The sequence below is a fragment of the Octodon degus genome, unplaced genomic scaffold, assembly GCF_000260255.1.
Source record: "Octodon degus isolate 3935 unplaced genomic scaffold, OctDeg1.0 scaffold00144, whole genome shotgun sequence".
Lineage (NCBI taxonomy): Eukaryota > Metazoa > Chordata > Mammalia > Rodentia > Octodontidae > Octodon > Octodon degus.
In genome coordinates this window covers 669551-693687 of record NW_004524720.1, presented here as the reverse complement: position 1 = coordinate 693687, position 24137 = coordinate 669551, and the positions used below count along the sequence as shown (strand labels likewise).

General features: G+C 39.6%; 1 protein-coding gene across 3 annotated transcripts in view; it reads left to right on the top strand.

Moving 5' to 3' along the window:
- Positions 1-24137, top strand: part of Armc4 (armadillo repeat containing 4) — a 208388-nt gene that overhangs the window by 43080 nt on the left and 141171 nt on the right. For all 3 annotated transcript variants that reach the window (XM_004641825.2, XM_023701939.1, XM_023701940.1), the window contains 6 exons: positions 10890-11036; positions 12168-12377; positions 14800-15042; positions 15381-15491; positions 17918-18072; positions 20387-20629. In XM_004641825.2, the coding sequence (XP_004641882.1) occupies positions 10890-11036; positions 12168-12377; positions 14800-15042; positions 15381-15491; positions 17918-18072; positions 20387-20629 (1109 nt within the window). The remainder of the gene's footprint in view (positions 1-10889; positions 11037-12167; positions 12378-14799; positions 15043-15380; positions 15492-17917; positions 18073-20386; positions 20630-24137) is intronic.

The following is a 24137-nucleotide window of genomic DNA, read 5'->3' as shown; positions in this document are numbered from 1 at the left end:
TAGCCATTTTCACAATGTTGGTTCTTCCTATGCACAAGTAAGGGTTAGCTTTCCATTTTCTGAAATCCTCTTCAATCTCTGTTTTCAGAGTACTATAATTTTCACTGCATAGATCTTTTACTTCTTTTGTTAGATTGATTCCTATTTTATTTTTTGATGCTATTGTGAAGGGTGTGGTTTCTCTAATTGCTCTTGTAATGAGTTTGTTTTCAGAAATGCTATTGATTGAATGTTGACTTTGCATCAAATTTAGCTATGCCACTAAATTTGGTTATTAAATTTAGAAGTCTTTTGGTGGAGTTTTTGGAGTCTACCATGTAGAATATTGTATCATCTGCAAATAATGATGATTTCACTTCTTCCTCTTCTATCTTTATTTCTTTTATTTCTCTCTCTTATCCAATGTCTCTGACTACTGTTTTCAGGGCTACATTGAATAGGAGTGGTAATAGTGGACATCCTTGTCTTATTCTTGATTTTATTTTTAAATTTTTAAAATTAATTAATTAATTAATTATTTGATATGGGTCTTGTTATACAGCTCGGAACTTGTAGTGATCCTTTTGTCTCAACCTTCCCAGGGCTGGGATTACAGGCGTGTGCCAACATGCCTGGTTTCCACAGCTGGCATGGCACACCTAGTGTTCCTGGGCAGCATAGCATGTGGTGCTGGGGATTAAACCCCAGTCCCTTGCACTTGCCAGGTGGGCACTTAGACTGTCAAGCTATCTCTCCAGCCCCTTATTCCTGATTTTAAAGTGAAAGCTCTCATTTGTCCATTTAATATGATGTTGGTTATTGGTTTGTCATAGACAGTTTTTATAACTATTTATTGATAATGTTTTAGTTTGTTAAAAGCAATTTTTGGTATTACAATCAACAGTACAGCAAATATGTTTGTATCTTCTTTGGATTATATATAGTCTTTCTGTTGCATGAAGTTTTTAAAATGGAATTTCATCAATTAGAATGCAAATGCAAATTCTTGGTAATTCTAATGGACAGTTGTCTGATAGGTATAGTTTTATTTATGCAAGAAGAATAAGTATGTCCTAGAGACTTGTACAACATAGTGCTCAACATAGTGCATGTGGTTAACAATAGTTATTGTGCATTTGAAGTTTAAGTCAAATGGTAAATGTTCTTATAACAAAAAGAAAATATAAGGAAATGTTTGTAGGTGGTAATTTTTTTAACCTTTATTGTGGTGATTTTGTAATGTTTGGATATGTCTAAAGTTATCAAATTGTGTGTAGTAAATATGTGCAATATTTTATATATCAACTAAACCTCAATAAGACTTACTGGAAGAAGAAGAATATGTGCATACTAAAGTTTGAGAAAGCCTGCCCTCTTTTTTAGTTTAAAGGGAAACAATGAAGAGCAATAAATAAAGTTTCTTTATAAAAAGAACGTTTCATTGCTCCTTCCAGAAAGCGAATGCTAGTTACCATTTTACCAGTAATGCACCAATAGTTTTTATCTTTGGACACGTAATGAAACCAACCAGGGTTCTTAGAAATAAATAAAAGACCCAGATACCCAGTGCCACTCATGGAAGCTTTCACTGAATTTGTCTGTGATGGAGTCTAGACATCAACAGTCCTTTAAATCTTCACAGGTTGTTAAAATCATTCATGTAGAGTTAAAATCTATTGCTTCATTATTCTCACTAATTGCAGTATTTTTAATTTTTGACTTTGGATATTTCTGCTGTGAAAGATATATCTTGTTTCAAGATGCTCATTCCTGACCAGTAGTGAGGTTGATACGCATTTTTCATATCCAATAGCCATTGTCTTGCAACCTCTACCTACTTTTCTATGTGACTTTCTATTTTTGAGGAAATTAATCTTTCGGCCATTGTACTGGTTGCAAATATTTCTCTCAGTTTGTCACATATCATCTTATTTTTTCCTCATGAAGAAACACTGTTTCATGGCTTTTGAGTTTTGAGTCTTAAGAGTGAATAAAGCTTTGTTGAAGCTATTCAAAAGGAGAAAAATATTCTCTAGTTCCTTCTGGTAGTTTTATAGTTTTCTTTTAAGTTCAGATTCTTAATCCATCTGGAATTCGTGTAAGGTGGGCATTTAACTCCAGTCTTTTCCCTAGAAGGACAGTTGTGCCCACACAGATGATCGGCTCACCCACTCTTCCCCCTATGACTCCAGAGGCTACCAGTGTCAAATACTGTAATTTCATTATGTATAGATGCCACATTTTCTTCATCACGTAGTCTGTGGATGGGTATACCAGATGCTTCTGGGATTTGTGATTTATGAATTATTTATGAATTATGCTGCTATAAACATTGCTATGCATGTATCACTACAGTATGTTGTCTTTGACTCTCTGGGAAAGATTCTTAGAAGGAGAATAATCAAGTCATATGGAATTTCTAATTTTAGTTCTTTGAGAAATCTCCATCTTGATTTCCAAGATGGTTGTACTAATTTACATTTCCATCAACAATGTAGGAAGATTTCTTGTTTACCACAGCCACATCAGTTTTTGTTATTCTTTGAGTCCTTGATGATAGCCATTCTTTCCAGGATAGAATGGAATCTTCACACTTTTTAAATTTGAATTTATATGATGGTGGGAGATGCTAAACAGTTTTTCATATATTCGTTGGTCATTTCTTCTGAGAAAGTGTCTGTTCATTTCACTTGCCTATTTCTTTTTGTCTTTTTGAGACAAGGTCTCATTGTACAGTTCAGGCTGGTCTTGAGCTCACTTTGTAGCCCAGAATGTTCTTGAACTCACAAAGATCCTCTACCTCAGCCTCCCAATGGCTGGGATTACAGAAGTGCACCACCACGCTTGGCTTGACATGCTCATTTCTTGAGCTTTTATTTTGGGTGCTCTAATTTTTTTTACTGAGTTCTTTATATATTCTAGATATTAGTCCTCTGTCTGAGGAATGCTATTAAAGCTTTTTTCTCATTCTTTGTCTCTTCTTTCTACTAATTGATTACTTAGCTGTGCGGATGCTTCTTCTGAGCTATACAGGATAAATTGGAGACATTTGTAGGAAAATAGATGCATCTGGAAAATATAATGTTGAGTGAAATAAATCAGACACACAAGCATAAATACCATATGGTGTGCCTCATTTGAGTAAGGCAAAGTACAAAGAGAATAACAGAGGATGCACAGAGTGGGACAAGGTGATGGGTCTCTTGATAATGGAAAGGGGTCCTGAAGACTAAAGCCAAGGGAGAAGGGGAGGGGGAAGGATACTGAGAAGAATTAAGTTGTGGGGTGTAGAGGAACCTAATACCCTTGATACATGTAAACATTGTATGTCATAAACATGAGCTGAGAATAATGGCAACAGGAGTGAAGATGAGGAAAGGGGATTAGAGGTGGAGAGAGGGAAATAGATGGGGGGATTTTTAAGAAGTTGTGCTATGCATGTATCCACTGCCCAAATGAATGTAAACTGCATGCACTACAATCGTGGACTAATAAAATGTCCTACATCTCCTGTGGGAGGGTTTGTTTCTGGATCTTTCTCTTTGCCTTGATTTATTTGGATTTCCTCCCTGCCAGTTCCATACTGTTTTGCTTGCTATGGTTTTGGTGACTTTTAATATTGATAAAGCAGGTAGTGGTCTTAAATTTTTAAAAATGTATTTTTCTATATTTCCCATTCTGGATGATTTTGAGAATGAATTGAGAATTAAGTTAAAAACAAAAACTAAAAAATCCTCTTAGGATTTGAGTTAGGTTGTGTGAATTTATAATTACTTTTGGATAAACTACAATTTTAATACCACTGAATTATCCTATTCAGAAACATGGTGTGACCATTTAATGTTTTATATATTTAAAATAAGATAAATTTAATTTGATTTTTCCATATATATCTAAAACACTGCTTGTAAGACTTAGTCATAGATATTTTTGTTGGTATTATTTTGCTAAAATTGGCATCAAAACTTTTTTTCAAATTATCTATTTTGGTTTACTATTCTTGAAATGTGGGAGTTATTTATTTTAAATGTTACCCTGATTGCTAACCATTTTAATGAACTACTTCTATTCATTATCATAAATATTCAGCTCATTTTTCTGAATTTTTCAGGGAAATTATTACATTTGCCATAAATTTTTCTTCATTACAATCACTGCAATATTCTAACATATTGTCAGTTCCTGCAACTATTCCGCATCTTTTAAAAAATGCACAGGGGACTCTTGCATTATTCCTTCTTTATGAATTTCTGATAAAATTTCTTAGCAAGGTGGTAAGATGACAACTGCAGCGTAATTTCTTTTCTTTTCTTTCTTCCGTCCCTTACTTCCTCCTTCCCTCCCTCCCATTCTCTCTTCCTTCCTTTCCCCTCTGAGTACTGAGGATTAAACCAAGGGATTTTTGCACTGAGCTAAATTCATAGCCCTTTTAATTTTTTTTATTTTTTAGGCAGGAACATGGTGTATTCACTAATTAGCCTAGGCTGAGCTCAAATTTGTGATCTTCCTGTCTCAGCCTTCCAGGGCACTGAGATTGTATTGTCTGCATCCATACCAGCTTGAGTCATATTTCTGTATATATATTTCTATAGACATATATCTGAAAATATTATTTATTTTCTTTTCCTTGGATTCTGTTGAGTCTTGGGTTTATGAGTGCTGAGTCACCCATATAAAGTAGGTTTGAAAATAAACAGAAGCCAAAGCACTGTCTTTTACCACTCGACTCCACAGTTATACACCACTCGCTCTGAGCACATTTTGCCACTCCTTGTCCTTGGAGAAGTCATCTCTAAGCCAACCTCTGTGCCAGGCACTGGGCCCTCTGCCATCGTTAATGAACAGTCACTGGCAGGGCTCCCCTTTCCTTGCTGTCCGAGTGGCGTGTTTGGAGGAAAAAAATTTGGAGAGTGCTGAAAGCCAGCTGGATGGCTGTGTGACGGTGGTGTCACCTCCCTGGTCTCACTGACTGCTGCTTGATTGCAGATGGCAAGAGAAAGGCAGGAGAGGCCCTCTGATCTGGATGGTGTCTCTGGTCATGTGGGACTCCAACAATAAATTCTAACTGATTCCTCAGCTGTGTCGCACCACTTGCATCTGTTTGCTGTGTCCCTTCCAGAGCAAAGAAAACAAGAAGGAAAAGCAAGTGGAAGCTTCCAGTGAAAAGCCTTTGTGGTCTGTGATGAGTCCTCTAGCCTCTTGTCCAAGTTATGCTCCCCTCCAGGGACCTTTGTGAGCCTTCACTGTGTCCGCAGGACCTCACTTAGCATCTTCCCGTGGGAACTCTGCAGCTGTAGGAGCTTTGACAAATGCCACTGCCACGTGCTGGCCAGTCTCGATAGAAGGGTGAAATGCTCTGCCCAGGAGCTGCTGGCATTTGCCTGCATGTTCAGCTCACTGCATACTGTCTTGGGCTAGGGCTGCACTGGTTTCCTGAGCTCTTAGCTGCACCATCCCCCGCATCAGTGCAGGACACCCCCTGTATTATCAGTGCGTGTTTGCAGCACACAGTGATTGTGGCCATCCTGGGGAGTCCATGTGAGTCTGTAACACACCTGATTTCTTTTTACTTCCCCTTCTCTCCATCTCTAGCTTCCCTTCCCATTTGCAAGAAGATCTACCTCTGCATGTCTTTTTTTTTTTAAAGGTCTTTTACTTTTTTTTTTTTAAATATTTATTTATTTATTGCGTGTGTGGGTGTGTGTGTGTGGCCAGCTCAGCCCACCACGGGGGCGGGGCTGGCTGGCATGTGGTGCTGGGGGATCGAACCGCGGTTCCTGTGTTTTTGCTTAGCTTAGCTTGTACTAAGTAGGTACTTTAGACCACTGAGCCATCTCACCAGCCCCATACCTCTGCATGTCTTACTGTCTGTCTGTCCTTGCTTTTTAAGTTATCTATACTTTGAATTTCTGATCTAATAGAAACCAGGAGATATTTAAGCTTGTATCTTTATTTCACTTAGTATAACAGCATTATGGTCTCAAGGTGCATCCATTTCCCTACAAATAACTCCAAATTATTCTTCTTTATGGCAGCATAGTATTCTGTTGCATATAAATACATTTTTCTTATCTCTTCCATCTGTTGGTGGATGTATAGACTGCTTCAAAAGCACTTTTGCACATACTTTTTTTGGGTGTCTCCTCTCCAGTTGGAGATAGCCTCTACTTTTTAATCCGGGTCTCCACATTCTTCCAGGGATGATGCCTTGGTTCCTTATGCTATACTTCCAGAGCCCATTCCCCTGGAGCACTTTGTCAACTTAATAGTTTTTATTTACTTACATAGGCTTAAAAAGTAAAACCTTTTCCTCTTGCAATAAAACATAAGCTCCATGAAGTCCTGGGCCACGTCTCTGTCATGGGTGCTTCCCAGTTCCCCTTCACACTGCCTGTCTCTCCAGAGTGTGGAGCGCATCTGCTGAGGGAAAGAATACAGAAGTGATGGATCAAAGCTGCTTGAACACACTGCTCATTATAACTTAGAAAAGATGTATTTCACTATTGACAGTGAAGAAGGGGCCTTCCTCCATATGTCAGGGATGGTGACAGTTCCTTACTTCAAAACTTGTTTAGGAAAAAATCTTCAATTCATGTTGTCTTTTAAAAAGAAATTCTAAGAAACATGAGAGAAGACAATATCCATACTGTCTCTGGATGTATGAGACCTGACTATGATGATAAACAAACACCTCCCGTCCCGGAGAGGAACGGGAAAGGAGACCCGGTCTGAGGCTGAGAGAAGTCTGAGGCGGCGCAGGGGCCGCCGGAAGACCACTAGCAGAAGAATTGTGTTCACCTCAGAAATGGAAAAGTTTATTGGAAGCGTTTTCCCAAGCCTTTCAGAAGCTAGTAAAACAATATTTTACTGTTTTCTCCAGCTCTTAAAAGCTCACAAATGCAAATGCATGATAAAATGTGGAAACAAATATTGGCAACTAATTACGTGCTCAGGGGACTTTAATTGAAGCAGGAGTGTGTGCTGCTTCTCCTCAGAGCGTTAGGGTGTCTGGACAGAGCAGAACAAACATTTGCAAATTCTTTGACATAGCTGGTATTTAAAGAATAGCAATTGGCTAACATTTGTGGCTCTGTATGTTGAGTATTTTGGCTCCCGTCTTCTGGTATTCATTCTGAAAGATTTATAATCCTTTTGGGAGTGTGGTCAGTGACAAGAGGAGAAGTAAATCCTGAAATGTGGAAAAACTAACTTTTCCTAATATAAAACTGTTCTAAAAAAATCCCTCAAGCCTATGAATATGTTTCCAGACTTTCAGAAAAAGCTGATTTACAGATTTTTTTTCTATAAGGATCTGTTTCATGATACATACAAAGTGTCAAGATTTTGTTTCAAGATTGGTGAAGATTTAAATTTTTTTAAAAATACAGTCTCTGACCTTCTGGGCATTAACTATAATAACATGGCTTTAAAATATTATGTCATTAGTTACAGTGTAAATAATGAAATGAAGTGTAAAAGTAGATACTCTACACAATAAAAATGACAACTTGAAATTATAAACAAAGATTGCATCAAGTGATTAGGTGGAAAATTGCTACAAAGGGAATTGTGGAAAACAAAGAAGAGCAGCAGAAAAAGTCCTCAGTCAGGTACTGCCCAGAGGGGGGGAGCTCGCTCTTCAGTGCTGGGAAGTGCTGGGGCAGGGGCAGTTGGGGTCCACCGAGCACTCCACCAGAACCCCTGCTCTCGAAACTCTTGGTTTGGATTTTTAACTTTTCATACAGGAACCCAGCTCTGTCTCTTCAGAAACTGCCATTTCTGACTCCCTTTAACCATCTAATTTCAGAGGAGAAGGAATTGCTTTCCTTATTTTCTGTTTCAGCTTTTTGTGTACTACTTTGTTTTAATTAATTATGCTTAGCATGTACATCCTTTTTGACTAACAAAATATCTGCATTTAAAAAAAAGATAAATGATTAGTGCTGATATGGGCAAGTTTCATATTGACAAATAAAGAAGTTAGTGTTCTGACAGCTGATAGAGAGAATTTATTCACCTATATGGGCAAACACCGTATTATTTCCTTAGTGTGAGAAACTGAAAGAAAAATTAAAATCTGAAGGGCACAATGGATAATGGGAAAAAGAAAGGAACTTGTTGAAAAGGAAAGAATTACTGAGTTGAGGAGAAGGACAGGAGAGAGAGTGGAGAAAGAGGTATATCTATGTATGTAAGCAGGATGATTTGGACAACTGTAATGTGGATTTCTGCTGATCTGTGCAAGGGAGCAGCTGGTACTTAATGTGTTTTGTTTCTTTTTTTCAATTTTTTGATCTTTTTCTTTTCTTAATTTCTTATATATTTCTGTTTTCTTCCAATTTTGCATGTATATATCTGGTAACATGAACAACTAATTTGAAGACAACACTATGCAATACAACAAATACTGTGAAATTCATTTTATTTTGTTTAGTGAAATTCTGTATCATTTGCAATTTTTCTGTTTTAATACTATTTAGTACTCTCTTTAAAAAATAAAAATTTAAAAATAAAAAAGAGAGGATTTATTATTTTGTATTGTAAAGCCAATGGTAGGAAAATGGTGGTGGAAACATTCCTCTTGATAATAAGAAGCAAAGAAACTAAAAGCTACAGAGCACAATTCATTTTAAGTGCAAATAATGAAATTAAGGCTCTAGTTCTTCTAACTTAATCTTGCATACAGGATCAGCCTGGATCACACACTGGGGGAGGACGAGTGTGCAAAATGGGCACTGCTGGAGACAGTCTCCACAGGGCGTCTTCCACAGGAAATGCCCACAGCGTTTCTAGAGAGGAGGAAGGAAGGTGTGTTCCTAAAAAGGGGCAACAGTCTAAACTCTTCCATCTTCTCATTTTGATGCATGCCCCCTAATCATTTTATTTCAAAAGTAATATACTGTATTGAAATCACAAGAGGATTTGCATATGTGAACACATGTGATATCAAAGAGGAAGGGGTTTGGCAGCTTGTATATATGAAAAAAGGAGACAATAATATATATTTTCAAATTTAAATGTGCATAAGTGTACATAGATATATAATATGTATATTTGATTATATATTATCTACTTTATGTATCATAGATGCTATGATAGAGTATTAAGACTTAGTGGTGTATGAAGACCAGTGTCTCTGTCTCTGTCTCTGTCTGTCTGTCTCTGTCTCTGTCTGTCTGTCTGTCTGTCTGTCTCTCTCTCTCTCTCCTGGATGCTGGGTAGTGCACTGTCAAGTTCCTGGCATCTGGTGGGGGCCTCCTTGCTGTGCCAGAGCACAGTAAAGGGCATCACTGGTAAGGGAGCACACAGAGAGCACTCTTACAATAATGCCATCTGTGACTTCCAGCTGGCCCCGGGACGGTGGCATCAGTCTACTCACAAAAGCACAGTTCTCGTTACCTAATCACCTCTGGATGATGCCATCTTTTAATAGGGTTACAATGACATTTAAAGCTCAACATGAGACATGAGTTCAGGAGGGAAGATGGGGATAATAGCAATATTAATTAGATATATAATATATAAGGAAGATAACAACATAGGTGGTTAACAAACATGAAAGTTTCTCCCCTTAAAACAGAGAAAGATTGGGGAACATTGGAACTGTTGAGAAAAAGGAATAAAAGCCTGACTTTTCTGCTTCTGTTTTACAAAAACTGTTTGTTCTTAGTTTCAGCAGAAATACTGGACTTTGTTGAGCATAGTGGCACACAACTGTAGTCCCAGCACTCAGGAGGCTGAGACAGGAGGATCACTCTGAGTTCAAGGCCAATCTGGATTACCTAGTGAGACCCTGTCTCAAAAAGAAATAAAGAAAGAAAGGACAAAAAGAAAGAAAGACCTAGATTAACAGCTTGTGAGCCATTTCAGAGTTCTTCCCAGTGGCAGAAATTGGAGCACTATGTGCTGTGCATTGTGTTTCGGGAGTGTGTCAGGGCAGTAATGACATGGATGGTCCTGGAGAATTCCTGCAGTAAATTCTTAATCTCTGGCGGGTCCAATCATTGACCAATCATTAAACACAAAAAAACTCTGGTGTTGTGCTTTCTTAGGAAATGGTTTACCTTGACTCTTTGCCTGTGGCCTTGTGGCCATTGGTCAGGTAGACAGTGGCTTGAGTGAACCTCTGTCAGGTCGTCATGCACCTCATGACAGCAAAGCTTTCTTTGTCCTTCTTCATCCTGCCCATGCTGCCCTCTCTAGGTCTCCTGGAACTGCTCCCAATTGCCCCACAGCCCTCACTCCACCTCCTCTTGGTTTCTCACCATTGCTGGGCCATCTTACAAGTTGTTCTCCAGGTTGTCTGTTCTACACTAATCCTGGACAGTTGTAGAGGAGAATGTGTTTCTTTGGCCTGACTCTGCAATACAGGGGCTTGTTCTATGACAAAATGGTGTGGGGACTTTTCCTTGCCCACAAGGAAGGAGCTCTGGGGCAGCTGACACCAGCTGGGTATCTGCTATTTCTAATCAGTGCCAACACCATCCACCCGGAGAATGGTGAGGGCTCAGTTCCTGAGACTTCCGCCCCTCACACATCAGGCGCCAGTCACAAGGTGGTGACCCTGCTCTTGACTGACTGGCTATCCACTGAAGCTCTCACGCCCCTGCTTCTGGCCTGATTATTTCACTAAAGAATCTCACAAGATACAAGGGACACTCTCACTGGCTTATTATAAAGAAAGTTGACTCTTTATTTGGAATAATACTTTATAATGCCCCATGCAGCTTTTTCTTGCTTCAACTTGACGTGATTCAGTTAACAAATTACAGTCCATTCAGAGAACTTAAAACAATTTAAAATGCTGTGTATAAGGAGACACATTTCTTACTTTGTGGATTCCTGACCATTTTATAATTTCAATGGAGCATGGTTTTATGTAACCTTCCTGTGACATTGCATCTTCATAGGGAGGAAATCAGACTGCAACAGTGATTGTATTGTGTTCCATGAGGGACTTCAACCTAGCTCAAGAGACCTGTCAGCTGGCGATCCGAGATGTGGGAGGCCTGGAGGTTTTAATAAACTTACTTGATACAGATGAAGTCAAATGTAAGGTGAGTGGTTTCTTCACACGCAGTCTTTCTCCTCCTGTGGCTGTCTTCCCAGCGTGAGTGGCTGCCATGCCCTGCCTCTCACCTCTACCTGTACATGTTAGTGCTGATAACCTGTTGCTTCTCATAACCAAGAAAAGGCTGCATTCTGCTGCCACTTGATAAGACCAGCTCCTCTGGCGACAGAAGTTTAAGAGAAAAGTTTGTTCAGTAACCAAACTATGGAGAAGCAGGAGTCACAAGTAGAAGATACAAATAAGGAGAGGGAGCAAGACAAGCTAATGCAGGGGAGGAACACGCATGTATTTTCTGGGAATCGAGTGATATCTTTCAGAAACTCAGGTACCACCTCTTCTTAATCCTTTTGTGTCTGGTGTTTCTAGTCATGGAAGCTGGTTTGAGTCTTTAGCCCAAAAATGAAGGCTGGAAAGGAGGCAGACATAATATGGAGACCATGATATCAAGACTTTTTTTTTCCTGGTACTGGAGAATGAACCCTGGTCTTCACACTGCGTCACACCCACAGCCTCCCCCTAAGAAATAAATTCTTTATTTTGATACAGGGTCTTGTTAGGTCCCTAAGTTCCAGGCTGGGCTGGAACTTGCAATCCTTGTGTTTCATAGTAATGAAATTGCAAATGTGCACCACCATGTCTGGCTTACTGGCCTTTATTCAGTTCCATTCGCCCTACTAGACATGTTCAGGGCCAGGTGAAGAGACACTGCTTTAAGCCAAAGCAGCTTTCAAATCTCTGCGAAGCGACTGAGCCAACTATGGTGTCATCGTGTCCATGCCAGTGCATTGCCCTGCTGCCTGACCTTCAAAATTAGTGGGTTTTCAAATCAACTAGGAGTACTGAAGCTAGAGAGCATGAATTTTTCTCAGTAACATTCTCCGTACAATTTTTTTCCCTCTCTTTAGCTCTTTTCCATTAGTTCTTTCACTTCTGGAGCAATGAGTGGTTGTTTACGTAAATGAAGGAAAATACAGGAGATCTGTAGAACCCTTGGGGATGGAAACTGTTTCTTAAAAAAACTTAATTGGGGAAGGGTTTTAGGTAGACTTGGAATTTTAAAAAACATAGCACTTGTTATGTATTAAGCATTTATTCATCTATCACTCCTCCCATGTAGATTGGCTCATTAAAAATCCTGAAGGAAATCAGTCATAATCCTCAAATCCAACGGAATATTGTGGATCTTGGGGGCTTACCAATTATGGTTAATATACTCGATTCTCCCTACAAGAGTCTGAAGTGTTTGGCAGCTGAGACCATTGCAAATGTTGCCAAATTCAAGCGAGCCCGCCAGGTGGTGAGACAGTACGGGGGCATCACCAAGCTGGTAAGTACCAGGTGTCACCCACAGCTCATGAGTGCCACCCACACAGCTGCTGCCTCTGGTCTTCCTGCTCAGTTGGACATCCAGTGGCCATAGGAGAACATTCTGGAGTCATCTTTTCTGTTACATGTCTTTAAGAATATTGCTTTGGTATACTAACATTGGAAAAAAAAATTAAATTGTCATCTGTAGCATTGGAAGGATCCATTTTGTGTATGGACAGAGACGGTGAGAGGGATCAGGTCTGCTGGGTGGAGTGTGGGTTGGGAGCCTAGGCCTCCAAGATGTTGATCTCAGTGTGAGGACTTCGGCAGGAGACAGCTCTTCATTGTGAGTTAGGAGGCAGATCTACAAGCAACCCAGGCAGGAACACTATGCAGGCAGAAAAAGAGCGTGCAGTTGAGAAACATTTGTAGTCAGCAATTTGTATCGTGATTGTGAAGAATAGTGGCAGTATATTCATGTATACCAATACTGAGATATGAATTAAAAATACAAATTTACTCACAGAGATTTCATCTAAAATTTCAGATATTTTTAGTAGAAAAATGTGTTTTTACACATTTACCAAGCAGAAGTCCCTGGTGAACACTGCAATTTAGGGAGATAGCTCTGTAGACAGGTGGACCAATGGCTGGTTATGGCCCCAGTGCTTTGAGATGGGGTCCGAGCAGGCAGGGTGGGACTGGCCACCATGGGCGTGGGTGCCCAGCAGAGGTCAGTCTCTGCAGAGGTGCCCAGTAGGTGAGCAAGCAGGGATAGTGCATCCAGGTGGACACGTGATGAGCATACACACCCATCCATGTGAGCGCATACACCCATTCATGCTGTCAGTGCCCTGGCCCATGTCTATGTCTCTCTTGCTGTGTCCCTGAAAAACATTTTAGACATTTCCTGAACAGTGCTATTTCTGTTCTGGGAACAGCAATGAATGCCTGTCTCTGAGCTGAGTGATGTCATTGTCTCACAGTGCTGGGCGTAAGTGGCAGAGAGGATACAGATGAATCTGAATGTGTCACGGCAAGTTTTAGGTATTTAACTGACATCAGCATGATGAATGGTAGAGGAACAAAAGAGGGGTGATCTATTGATTCTACTAGGAGAGGCGGTCAAGAAAACCTGGAAAGAGAAGGTTTTGCCAAGTTTTAGAAAATACACATTTGTTGGGCAGACCATTAGGGAAAAAGCATTTTAAGAAAATGAGGCCAGTTGGTACACAGCATGGAGGGCTTTGAAAGTGCAAGTGGTTTCATGTAGCCAGACCCAGGATGATAGGGGGTGGGGAGGAACACAGTGAAGCCTGGAGGCCATGACACTTATGCCTAGGGGATACATTAAGGTGAATGAAGATGAAGGCATGACTGTAGCAGACAGATTCTCATAGGTTATCTACCCCGCATTCAAGCCCATTGTGTCAGAGGTTTCTTCCTGCATTGTTACCCCTTTGATAGTCAGTGGCTGTAAGCAGTGTGAATACTCTTTGTCCTGTGATAACTGGATCCTGGTAATAACTATACTAACCAGCTCATGGGTGTCTCTACCTGACTCAGGCTAGCTTCACTGCATCTCTCTCCCATGAATTTGGAATTGGGACTGAGTCCATAAACTTCATGTCAGTTACTCCCTTGTAAATTTGGGGGACTGGCGATTTAGCTCAGTGGCACAAGTGCCTGCCTGGTAAGTGCATGGTACAGAGTTTGATTCCCAGTACCCTTAATTAATTAATTAATTAATTAGGGATAGTAGGCATGACTAAGTATGCAGGATATGTGGAATTTGGCCAGCAGGGAAAACGGAATGGATGTAGAGAGGATGTTTGTCACATCCCCAGATAAAGACAGCAAGCCCTCATGAGTGGGGGACAGCTTCCTTTTGTATTTCTAGTCACAGCTTGGGAAAGAACTGACTTCACTCCCACCAAGGGACGACTTGACATGCTTCAGAATCCTTTCAGTAAATTGCCTTTTAGTCAAAGTCTTTAGTGGCTTTGGTTATTGCCAAAGAGAAAGTGTCACTGGCACATGTAGAAGCTGCATCTTCCCAAAGGCTTCATGGTTTTGAGAGTGTTGAAACCATTCAGTTCTCACTGGAAAGTTCTAATGGTCTCAGGGACCTTGACTTTCCAAGACACTAAGGCTGAGAATGTGATTTATAAGTATTAATAATGTAAATGTTAGAGATGTAGTAAGGAAATGCTATAGATTAAGTTTCTTGTGGGAAGAAAATATAAGAGCTCCCAAATCCGAGGAAGGTCTTTTGAAGTGCTTTGTTTATTTATTTTCACTGGTACCGTATAATATAAAAGTTAATTTTTAAAGTGTTCTTGGTCTTAATGGAAGTGCAATAGCAATTCTGCAGCTATTGAAGGAGGCCGTGAGTTTTATTTTAAAGATTCCCATCTGCCTTGCATTCATCTCTCCTCCAGGTTTCCCTGCTGGACTGTGCCCAGAATTCAATAGAACCTGCTCAGTCAAGTCTGTATGAAACCAGAGACGTGGAAGTGGCTCGCTGCGGGGCGCTGGCTTTGTGGAGCTGCAGTAAGAGTTATTCTAACAAAGAAGCCATTCGTAAAGCCGGGGGCATCCCTCTGCTAGCTAGGTTACTGAAGACTTCTCATGAAGACATGCTAATTCCAGTGGTTGGGACATTGCAAGAATGTGCATCAGAGGTGCCCAAAGCAATTTTTTCTTTTGCTTTCTTACATGGACTTTCTTTAGTCAAAACAATAATGTTTAAGGTTATCGTGACTATAAAGGTTTTTTTTCTCTGACAGGTCAGCTTTTTATTAGAACAAAAGATCAAACTACTGATATATTAAGTAAATCAATCCCTGTGTGATTTTTTTTTCAGTGCTGATTATTTCTCTTACTGCTGTATGCATATGTTAATCTTGGACTCCACTATTTATACAATTAGAAAGTTTGTTAAGCATAATTATCAGTAAGTGTAAGTAGATACTCATAATAGGCATTCTATGAATGTAAACACCTAAGCTTTGATTCCTAGGAAAACTACCGAGCTGCAATCAAGGCAGAAAGGATCATTGAAAACCTAGTGAAGAACCTGAACAGCGAGAATGAGCAGTTGCAGGAACACTGTGCCATGGCCATTTACCAGGTGGGTGCCCCCTGGCCACCATGGGGTAGCCCTGGCTTGTCGTCTTCAAGGCAACAAATCTATACATGTGGTTGCCTTCTGCCTGGAGAGACCGCGGGGTCTGCATTTTTAATAAGGATCCCTGGGATTTTCGTTCACATATAGGCCTGAGAACCACTGTCCTGGGATGGTGGCAGGTATTGTGCATGCATATGTCAGAAGCCTACTTCAGTGTATCTGATTATGCACATTTCTACAAGATAGGTCTCTCTGTCTCTCCTGAAACAATTAGTGTGAAATAACCAAATAGATACATGTGAACTTTTGTTGCTTTATGCATATCTTACCCCAATCCAGTCATCTTGGGAAATGTTTCTCTTACCAAGACAGTATGAATGAAGGAATACATATTTGCATGCCTATGTGTGTTTGTTTGTGTATGTTTTTTATAATTAGTTTTGTTATTCATTATTCCATTTGCAATGATGAGGATTGAACTCAGGGCCTTAGCACACATTAGACAAATCCTCTACCACTGAGTTGAAAAAGTTCTTGCCCAAAACTTTTTATTTTTGAGACAGATTCTTACTAAATTGCAAAGGCTGCTTGAACTAGTCATTCTCCTGCCTCAGCCTTCTCAGTAGCTGGGATCAATGGGATTGTGCCAAAATGCCTGTCTAAGTTTACTTATTTTAATCCTCATGATCATCTTCTTTTGTGGGGGTACATGGAATCAAACTCAGGACCCCATGCTTGCCATCCATGCACCATGCTGCTGAGCTATGCCCCTGGCCATTCCTGATCTTCTAGTGTATTACAAGTTTCATAGCATACTAGAAAACAGCTTAGAGTGGTAAAAGGGAAGGTGGCCTGTAATGATGAATGAGTGCCCAGTTAGTCACTGACTATGCCAGCTTCTACTCATTTGGGGTAGGCTTCATGCAGAAATGTACTCACGACCTGCAAGGTGAGAGAGTAGCCTAGAAAGAGAGGCAAAAGAAGCAGCCACCTCAGCTGGGGAACTGAGTTATATTTCTAGGGCTGCCATAACAAAGGACTGGGTGGCTTAAACAATGGAAATTTATTTCCCTAGAGTTCTAAGGCTGGAAAGCTGAGATTAGGGTGTCAGTTGGGTTGGTATCTCCTAAGGCCTCTCTTGTTCACTTGTGAGATAGCTGTCTCCTCCCTATGTCTTCATTGATGTTATCTTTGTGCCAGTTTGTGTTTTAGTCTTTTCCTAAGAAAAGCTACATTGGATTAGGGCCACCCCAGAGATCCATTTAGCCCAAATTACCTCTCTCTGAACATGCTCCAACTCTGAGGTATTATAGTAGCAGTTAAGACTTTAACATATAAACTCAAAGGAGCAAACTCAGTCCATAATAAGGACATATAGCCTCCTTCTGTCTATATGGCTCATAGGAATAACTTTTATGGATGAGTTGGAAAGAGCATTCAATTTTTAAATTTCTCACTGAACCAGAATGGCAGGTTCATCATTGTGGTGCACTGGGGTGAGCATTTCTTCTGATGGCCTTCATGGATGGCATATGATATGTTTCTACATCCCGTGGTCTTGGAAAACAATAGTGCCAAGGATCATAGGCAACTCTTTACACCATTTATCATGTAGCCTGTATCTGTAGCCTGAGACTAGTCTGCAATATTTATTTCAAAGCATGATGCAAGTGTTCATAAATGTGTTTGAATAAAAGGCTAGGTAGGATTGATATAAGCCATTCCTCTGGCCATGGAAAGCCTACTAAGGAAATTATCTCCAGATTTCAGTGTCATTAAAAGTTAGACTGCCTGTGTGCCATGCCAGCCCTGGCTGTTCCTGGTTCCTTACTTACCTCTGTTCCTGGCTTAGTAGAAGCACAAAGTACCTCAGATCCAGCTAGGGAGAATTACCAAATAAGCAGAGACTGTTGGGCATTCCCAAAACCCACGCAAGGGGAGAGATCCACTGTTAAGTGGTTCATCAGTATGGCTAAGAATTATATTTTGCTTAGAGGCACTTTCAGAAAATGATACTCTGAAAGGAAGTTAATGCTCTTTGACTTACAATGAAGTGACATCATGATAAAGCATGATAAATTGAAAATATTGTAAGTTGAAAATCACTGGCTACATCTACACTACTGAAAACCACAGCTTTGCCACACAGTGACTAAGTGTAGTGGTCATTTGCCATCACAGTCACATGGATGGCTGAGCACTGTAGCTCAATATTGCTGTCCAGCATCACAGAGAGTGTGATGTAGCATATCAGTAAGCAGGAAAAGACCCGTGGATGCATATTCATTTTACATCATCCCAAAGTTGAAAAACCCTGAGTGGAACCCCATTAAATTGAGGACCGTTTGTAGAATGTCAGCTTCCTTAACCATCACCATGCACTTGAGATGCCTCCATCACTGACACACTCTGGTTTGTCTTTTGTGTAGTGTGCGGAAGATGAGGAAACACGAGACCTGGTCAGGCTGCACGGAGGACTCAAACCCCTGGCCACTCTTCTTAATAATACTGACAATAAAGAGCTCTTGGCAGCTGTCACGGGGGCGATATGGAAATGTTCCATCAGCAAAGAGAATGTGATCAAGTAAGAAAAGGCACCCCTCAGTAATCTGTAATACAGAAAGGGCCTGACCACAGCCTTTGAAGTTCATGCTGTCTTCTTAGTGTTGACTCTAATGTCACTCAGGGACACATACTGTGTGGGTTAAGTTGGCAGATGAGCAGATTCTTAGAAATGAAAGGCTGTTTTGCCCAGTCCATGACTAGGCAGTGGTTTTATGTCCTTGAGTAGGGCGGAAGGGCTGGTGGCATGATTTCTGTGCAAACAAGCTGCTTTTGCCTTTTAAGTTAGAAATCTCTAACTTCCTGCAGAGACCTGCCAAGGTGAGGGTTGAATGCCCCACTGAGTCTTTAGGAATAAAAATGTTTCCATTATTTTTCATGTTCTAAAGATAAACAAATGAGTCAGCTCAACTCCAGCTAGACATCCTTAAGGACAATTTTTCAAATATAATTTCATTTGAAATTATTCATAATTTTTTACTGCAGAATACTTGTAAACTTGTATTTATTATCATTAGATCTATCTCTCTATCATCTATCTATCTATCTATCTATCTATCTATCTATCTATCTATCTATCTATCTGAGTTCACATTCTTAATGGGTATTTTTTTATTTTCTTAAGAATACAAAATAGTGATAGAGGGGCCAGGGAGATAGCTCAGTAGAATAAGCGCTTGCCTGGCAAGCACAAGGGCCTGAGTTCAATCCCTGGTTCTGGAAAAAAGAAATAGTGGTAGAAAAAAAACAGCATTAGAAATGATACAAAATTTCGCCAAAAAACCCCCAGCAATTCAACAATGGCTGCTGGGCTGCATGATGTTATTCTCAAACTAGTTGTTCGAGAATAACTAGGTTACCAAATTTAAACATGCAAGATTGGTTTAAAGAAAAAAAAATCACAAAAGTTGTAAGAAATTCAAAAGAAAAAAATTCTAAGCATAAAAAGAAAAAGATTTTAAGCATTAAACTGCTCCTTTCAAAAGACCAGCATAAATTGGCAATATAATTATTCAAACTATTCTGTACATACACATAAATATATCTTTTCTTCTTAATGGTATTTTGAGGAAACTTTTTGTCTAATAGTTTCTCTTAACAAGAGGTACTAGCTAACACAAAATAAGTTTCCTAACTAAAGAATGTATGATGACATTGTAATCCCACCGCTTGGGAGACTGAAAACAGGAGGATTACTATGAGTCAGATATGTGTAGTGAGACCATGTAGATCTGTACTAAATACACGAAAAGTAAATAAATAAAAGAATATATGATGACATTATGAATATGCTAAAGTAACCTCAGCTAATTAAGCTTTTATCTTAATTAAAAGTTTCCCCAAGTTTCAACAGTAAAATTCAAATATGTCATCCTTAAAAATATTGCTGAAATTTATTAGAAAGAGAAAAATGTTTTACATTGAAACTGTCTCAAATATTTTTGCATATCACACTTTCCTTTTGTTTTAAATATATTGTGAACAAAATTAAAATAAAATTTCATGGACAAAAGATGTGCTAAATATATTAGCAGTACTGAAGATAACTGTCCAATAGATTACTTTTTTCTAAGTGGTACAAGTCACTACTTGAGATTCATTGTGTAAGAATCTGCTGTTCTCAGTGTGATCCATTCTACCCAGCGAGAAACAGCGGCAGGAATGAGGAAAAGATAGGCGAGCAGACAAAAGCTGGGTGAGGTGGTGACCCGTCTGCCTGTTTGGCGAGATCCCCTGAGCAATAAACAGTAAGGGCATTTATACCTTTGCAAAGTTTGTGATACGTGACACCAGGTTGCTTAGTGACTAATAGCCCATAGTGTCCAGGCAGGATGTTTATCTCAAGACTGAGGCAGCTTGACTGCAAAGGTAGTGAGGCCTCATCCTGCCCTCCACAAAGGATCAACTTCAGCCTTGTGGCTCCCAACATATTGACCCAAACAATCATGATTAATGCATCTGAAAGGAAAAGTTCTTAACATAGAATTCATTTTCATGAAATATTTAGTGTTCTTTGATCATAAAGCAGTTTGTGTAAGATGGGAGTGGAATCATAGATACTGAGATTGGATGCAGCCCCACTTGTCCTCTAGGCTGCTTAGCTTGGGGACTCAGAGTACCGCTCAGAAGCAGGTAGCTGGCTGTGATTGAGAGCCATATGCTTACCAAGTTTCTGGATAGTTGTCTGATAATAGAGATCAAGCAGTACATACATTTGGGGGTTCTTGTAGGGACAGACTGAAGATCTTGGAGTTAGTAATGCTTAGCTGTTACTTGTATTATCAGCTAACTTTCTACTAAAAGTAACTTGATCTCTTTTCTTCTGCTGAATTTAGGTTTCGGGAATACAAAGCCATTGAAACTTTGGTGGGACTCTTAACCGATCAGCCTGAAGAAGTGCTTGTGAATGTGGTCGGGGCTTTGGGAGAGTGCTGCCAAGACCATGAAAACCGAGTCATCGTGCGGAAGTGTGGAGGCATCCAGCCCCTGGTGAACCTCCTGGTCGGAATAAACCAAGCTCTTCTAGTGAACGTCACTAAAGCCGTGGGTGCTTGCGCGGTGGAACCCGAAAGCATGGTGTAAGTGGCCCAAGCTGGAGAGCTAATGTGGAGTGTGAGGGATCTTTGGTAGCTATAGAATAGTGTCATGGCCTAGAATTGATGTTTGCAAATGACCAAAAAAATGTGTTATTATATAAATGATCACAAGTTTATCAAAGCATGACATATTGAGCCAAAACATTGCCATCACTGAGCTGGGTGTTTGGGAGTTTTATTTCACTTATGAGTATGGTTTCTAGTTGCATCCATTTACCTATAAAAACCTCAAGTTTATCCTTCTTTATTGCTGAGTAATATTCCATTGTCTAAAACTACTACATATTTTTACGTATTCCTTAGTAGATGGACATGTGTGTTGTTTCCAAGATTTAGCTATGACAAATTATGCTGTTATAAACACAGATGCAGATACACCTGTCCGGTATGATGTTTTCAGTCTTTCTGAAAAAATACCCAGGATGGGAATAGCTGGATCAAATGGGACCTATAATCCTAATCTTTTGAGGAATCTCCACACTGATTTCCACAGTCTATACTCCACCAATAATGTAGAAGGTTCCTTTTTCCCTACAGCCCATCCAGCATTTGTTATTGATTAATTTCTTGATTATAGTTATTGGGTGAGATGGAATCTCAGTGATGTAATTTGCGTTTCTCCGATGGCCAATGATGTTGAACTTTTTTTCATATATTTATTTGACTTTTACATTTCTTAATCTGAGAAATGTGTATTCATCTCAGATGCCCATTTTTGACTGGTCTTTCTAAAGAACAGCTGTCTATTACCAAGTGCAGGTCAGCCTTCTAATGGCGTCTGTCTCTCTCTTTATTGCCAGTTCAGCTCCTGACAAGAACTATGAGCTGATGGGAAACAAAAGAGACAAAGGATTTTAAGTTACAATCTTAATCTTAAATTATTGCCTACTTAAGAAATAAGATTTAAATATGATTGAAAATATTTTTTTCAAAAATCACATCTGTTCTGACTACACACTGACCTTTTCTTGTCATTATTTCCTAAGTAATATAGCATGACAACTGTTTACATTGTATTAGTTATTGTAAAATATCTGGAAATCAGATCAGATATGGGAGGATGTGTACAGGTTATATGCAAATATTGTGCCATTTTAATGAGGCTTGAGCATCTGTAGACCTTGGTATCCACAACAATCCTAGAAACAATCCCCCCCAAATACCAAGGGATGATTTTTACATCTTATTCTTCATGTCTGTCTGTCTGTCTGTCTGTCTGTCCGTCCGTCCGTCTGTCTATCTATCTATCTTCTACCTGTCTATATTTATTTTGGGGAGTGGGTTCATGCAATTGTGCAAGTGTGGTGGATTCCTAATATGCTGGCATGAGTTGGTCATGAAAGAGCTGCAGCTTGAATTCAGAGGCAGTCAGCTGACAAAATTCCTTCTTGCTCCATGAAGGTCAACCTTCTATTAATGCCTTCAAATGACTGGATGAGGGTTGGTGATGTAGCTCAGTGGCACAGTACCTGCCTGGCAAGTAGAAGGTCTTGAGTTTGAGTCCTGGTATGTATATATATATATATATATATATATATACACACGCATGCACACACATGCATGCACACACATGCACACACAAATTATTGGATGAGACCTGTTTACATTATGGAGGGTAAACTGCTTTGTTTATTCACCACCACCACCTTAAGTGTTAGTCTCATCTAAAAAGCACCTTCACAGAAACATCCTGACTAATGCTTGATCAAATATCTGGGCACAGTGACCCAGCCAACCCGGCATATATGTTTAACATTACAGGGTGAGCATCCCTTGTTAACTTAAAGCTCATATGCTATTCCTAAGCCTTAAATTTAACCTGTAGATAAAGACAATAACAAAATCATATTTCTGCTTTATGTGATATAATTATCTGTATATAACTGAAAATGCATTAGGTGTTTTTCAAAGAATTCTTCTTGTATACATCTCTTGAATTAAATTTTACTGTGTAAAGTTAACAATACTTATATGCAGATACAAAGTTAATGAGGTTATAATACATGATGAAGAGGAATTGGGGATACAGTTTAGTGGCATGAGTGCCTGCCTGGCAAGTAGTGCAAGGTCCCAAGTTCAATCCATAGTACTGCAAAAGAAAAAAAAATACAAACATGATGAAGAGACAAAAGAGGAAAAGAAACAAAGGTAACATATAGACACATATAAATATATTTATAATAAATGGAGGAAGAAATTTTTGAGACAATATTCGCTTCTGTAACTGGCCATGGGATCATAGCAGGTATTTATAAGCTTTCTCCAGTATCCATTTCACATTCCCTTTGCCCTTTGCAAGCGCGTCTCTTGTGGTTCTTTACCTGTGGTGACTCAAACCTTTATTCCTAAGTGGTCAGGGCCATGACTGGTCCTTCCTAGACTCAGTTCTTGTAGTTTTCCATTTACTTTAATAACATATTATGGCAATACTGAGAGATACTTTATGGGATCTCCTGTGTTCCACACATGCTCTTTCTCTGGTATCAACCTAATTTCTCCTTGATGGTCACTGTAACTTCCTTTTTTGCCTGTTGAGTTTGAGGCATGAGGAGCCTGGAGTGAAAAGGGGGCTGTTTTAACTTTCGGTACAGTGGAATCATTGTTGTGTTTCAGAGTGAAAAAATTCTTCCCTTTGGAACTAAGATGGCTAGTCCAGCAGATCATAGGGTTGCAGAAACAGGAAGTAAGAAATTTGTTGATGAATACTAATGAGTAAGATCACTGATTTCCACCCTGATTTCTGAACCCAAGATGCTGTTTACAGTTGGACAGCTATATTAGTCTGACCTGTAGAACCCCAGAAGCTCATCTGCCTTCCTTCATTTTATCCCATCTCAGTCACCTTTAGTCCGAGGTGGCAGCACACCCAGAGAATTAGGTTGTGAATCCAAGAGTGATGCCCATAACCTATAATTTTATTGTCCAGTGACTCTAGTAGACAGCTTTGTGTTACATAGCAAAGTACATGATCAGACCTCTTAGAAAGAAAATTCAGACTTAAAATCCAAATGGCAGAGCACAAGCTCTTCAGTAAAGATCACTGCTGGCTGCCCACACATGACTCAGGTAGCAGTGGTGAGAGGTAGCTTGTATATGAATGAGCAACTGGGTACACTGGAGCCAGGAAAAGAGAAGACAGGAGAGGCCAGGACTTTTAGGTCTAGAGGACTTAAAGGGCCCAGAGGGAATTATCTCACAGCCACAAGGAACTAAAGACTGCCCAGTAGGCCCCACCTCTTACAAGTTCCACCAACTGCTAATAGCATCACCATGGGCCCCAATCCCCTTGGTTGGAGGGATGCTATTAGACTACATCCAGCCACAACTTCCATTTTCTCTGCACAGCATATTTTCTTTCTTTTTTAATTTTATTGAGAAACAAATAACAATGATACAGTTTCAAAACAGGTTAGTAGGACAGTTACAATAATTAAATACATTGCATATTATTGTCTTTATAGTACTAATTCATAGTACAAGATGCAAACAT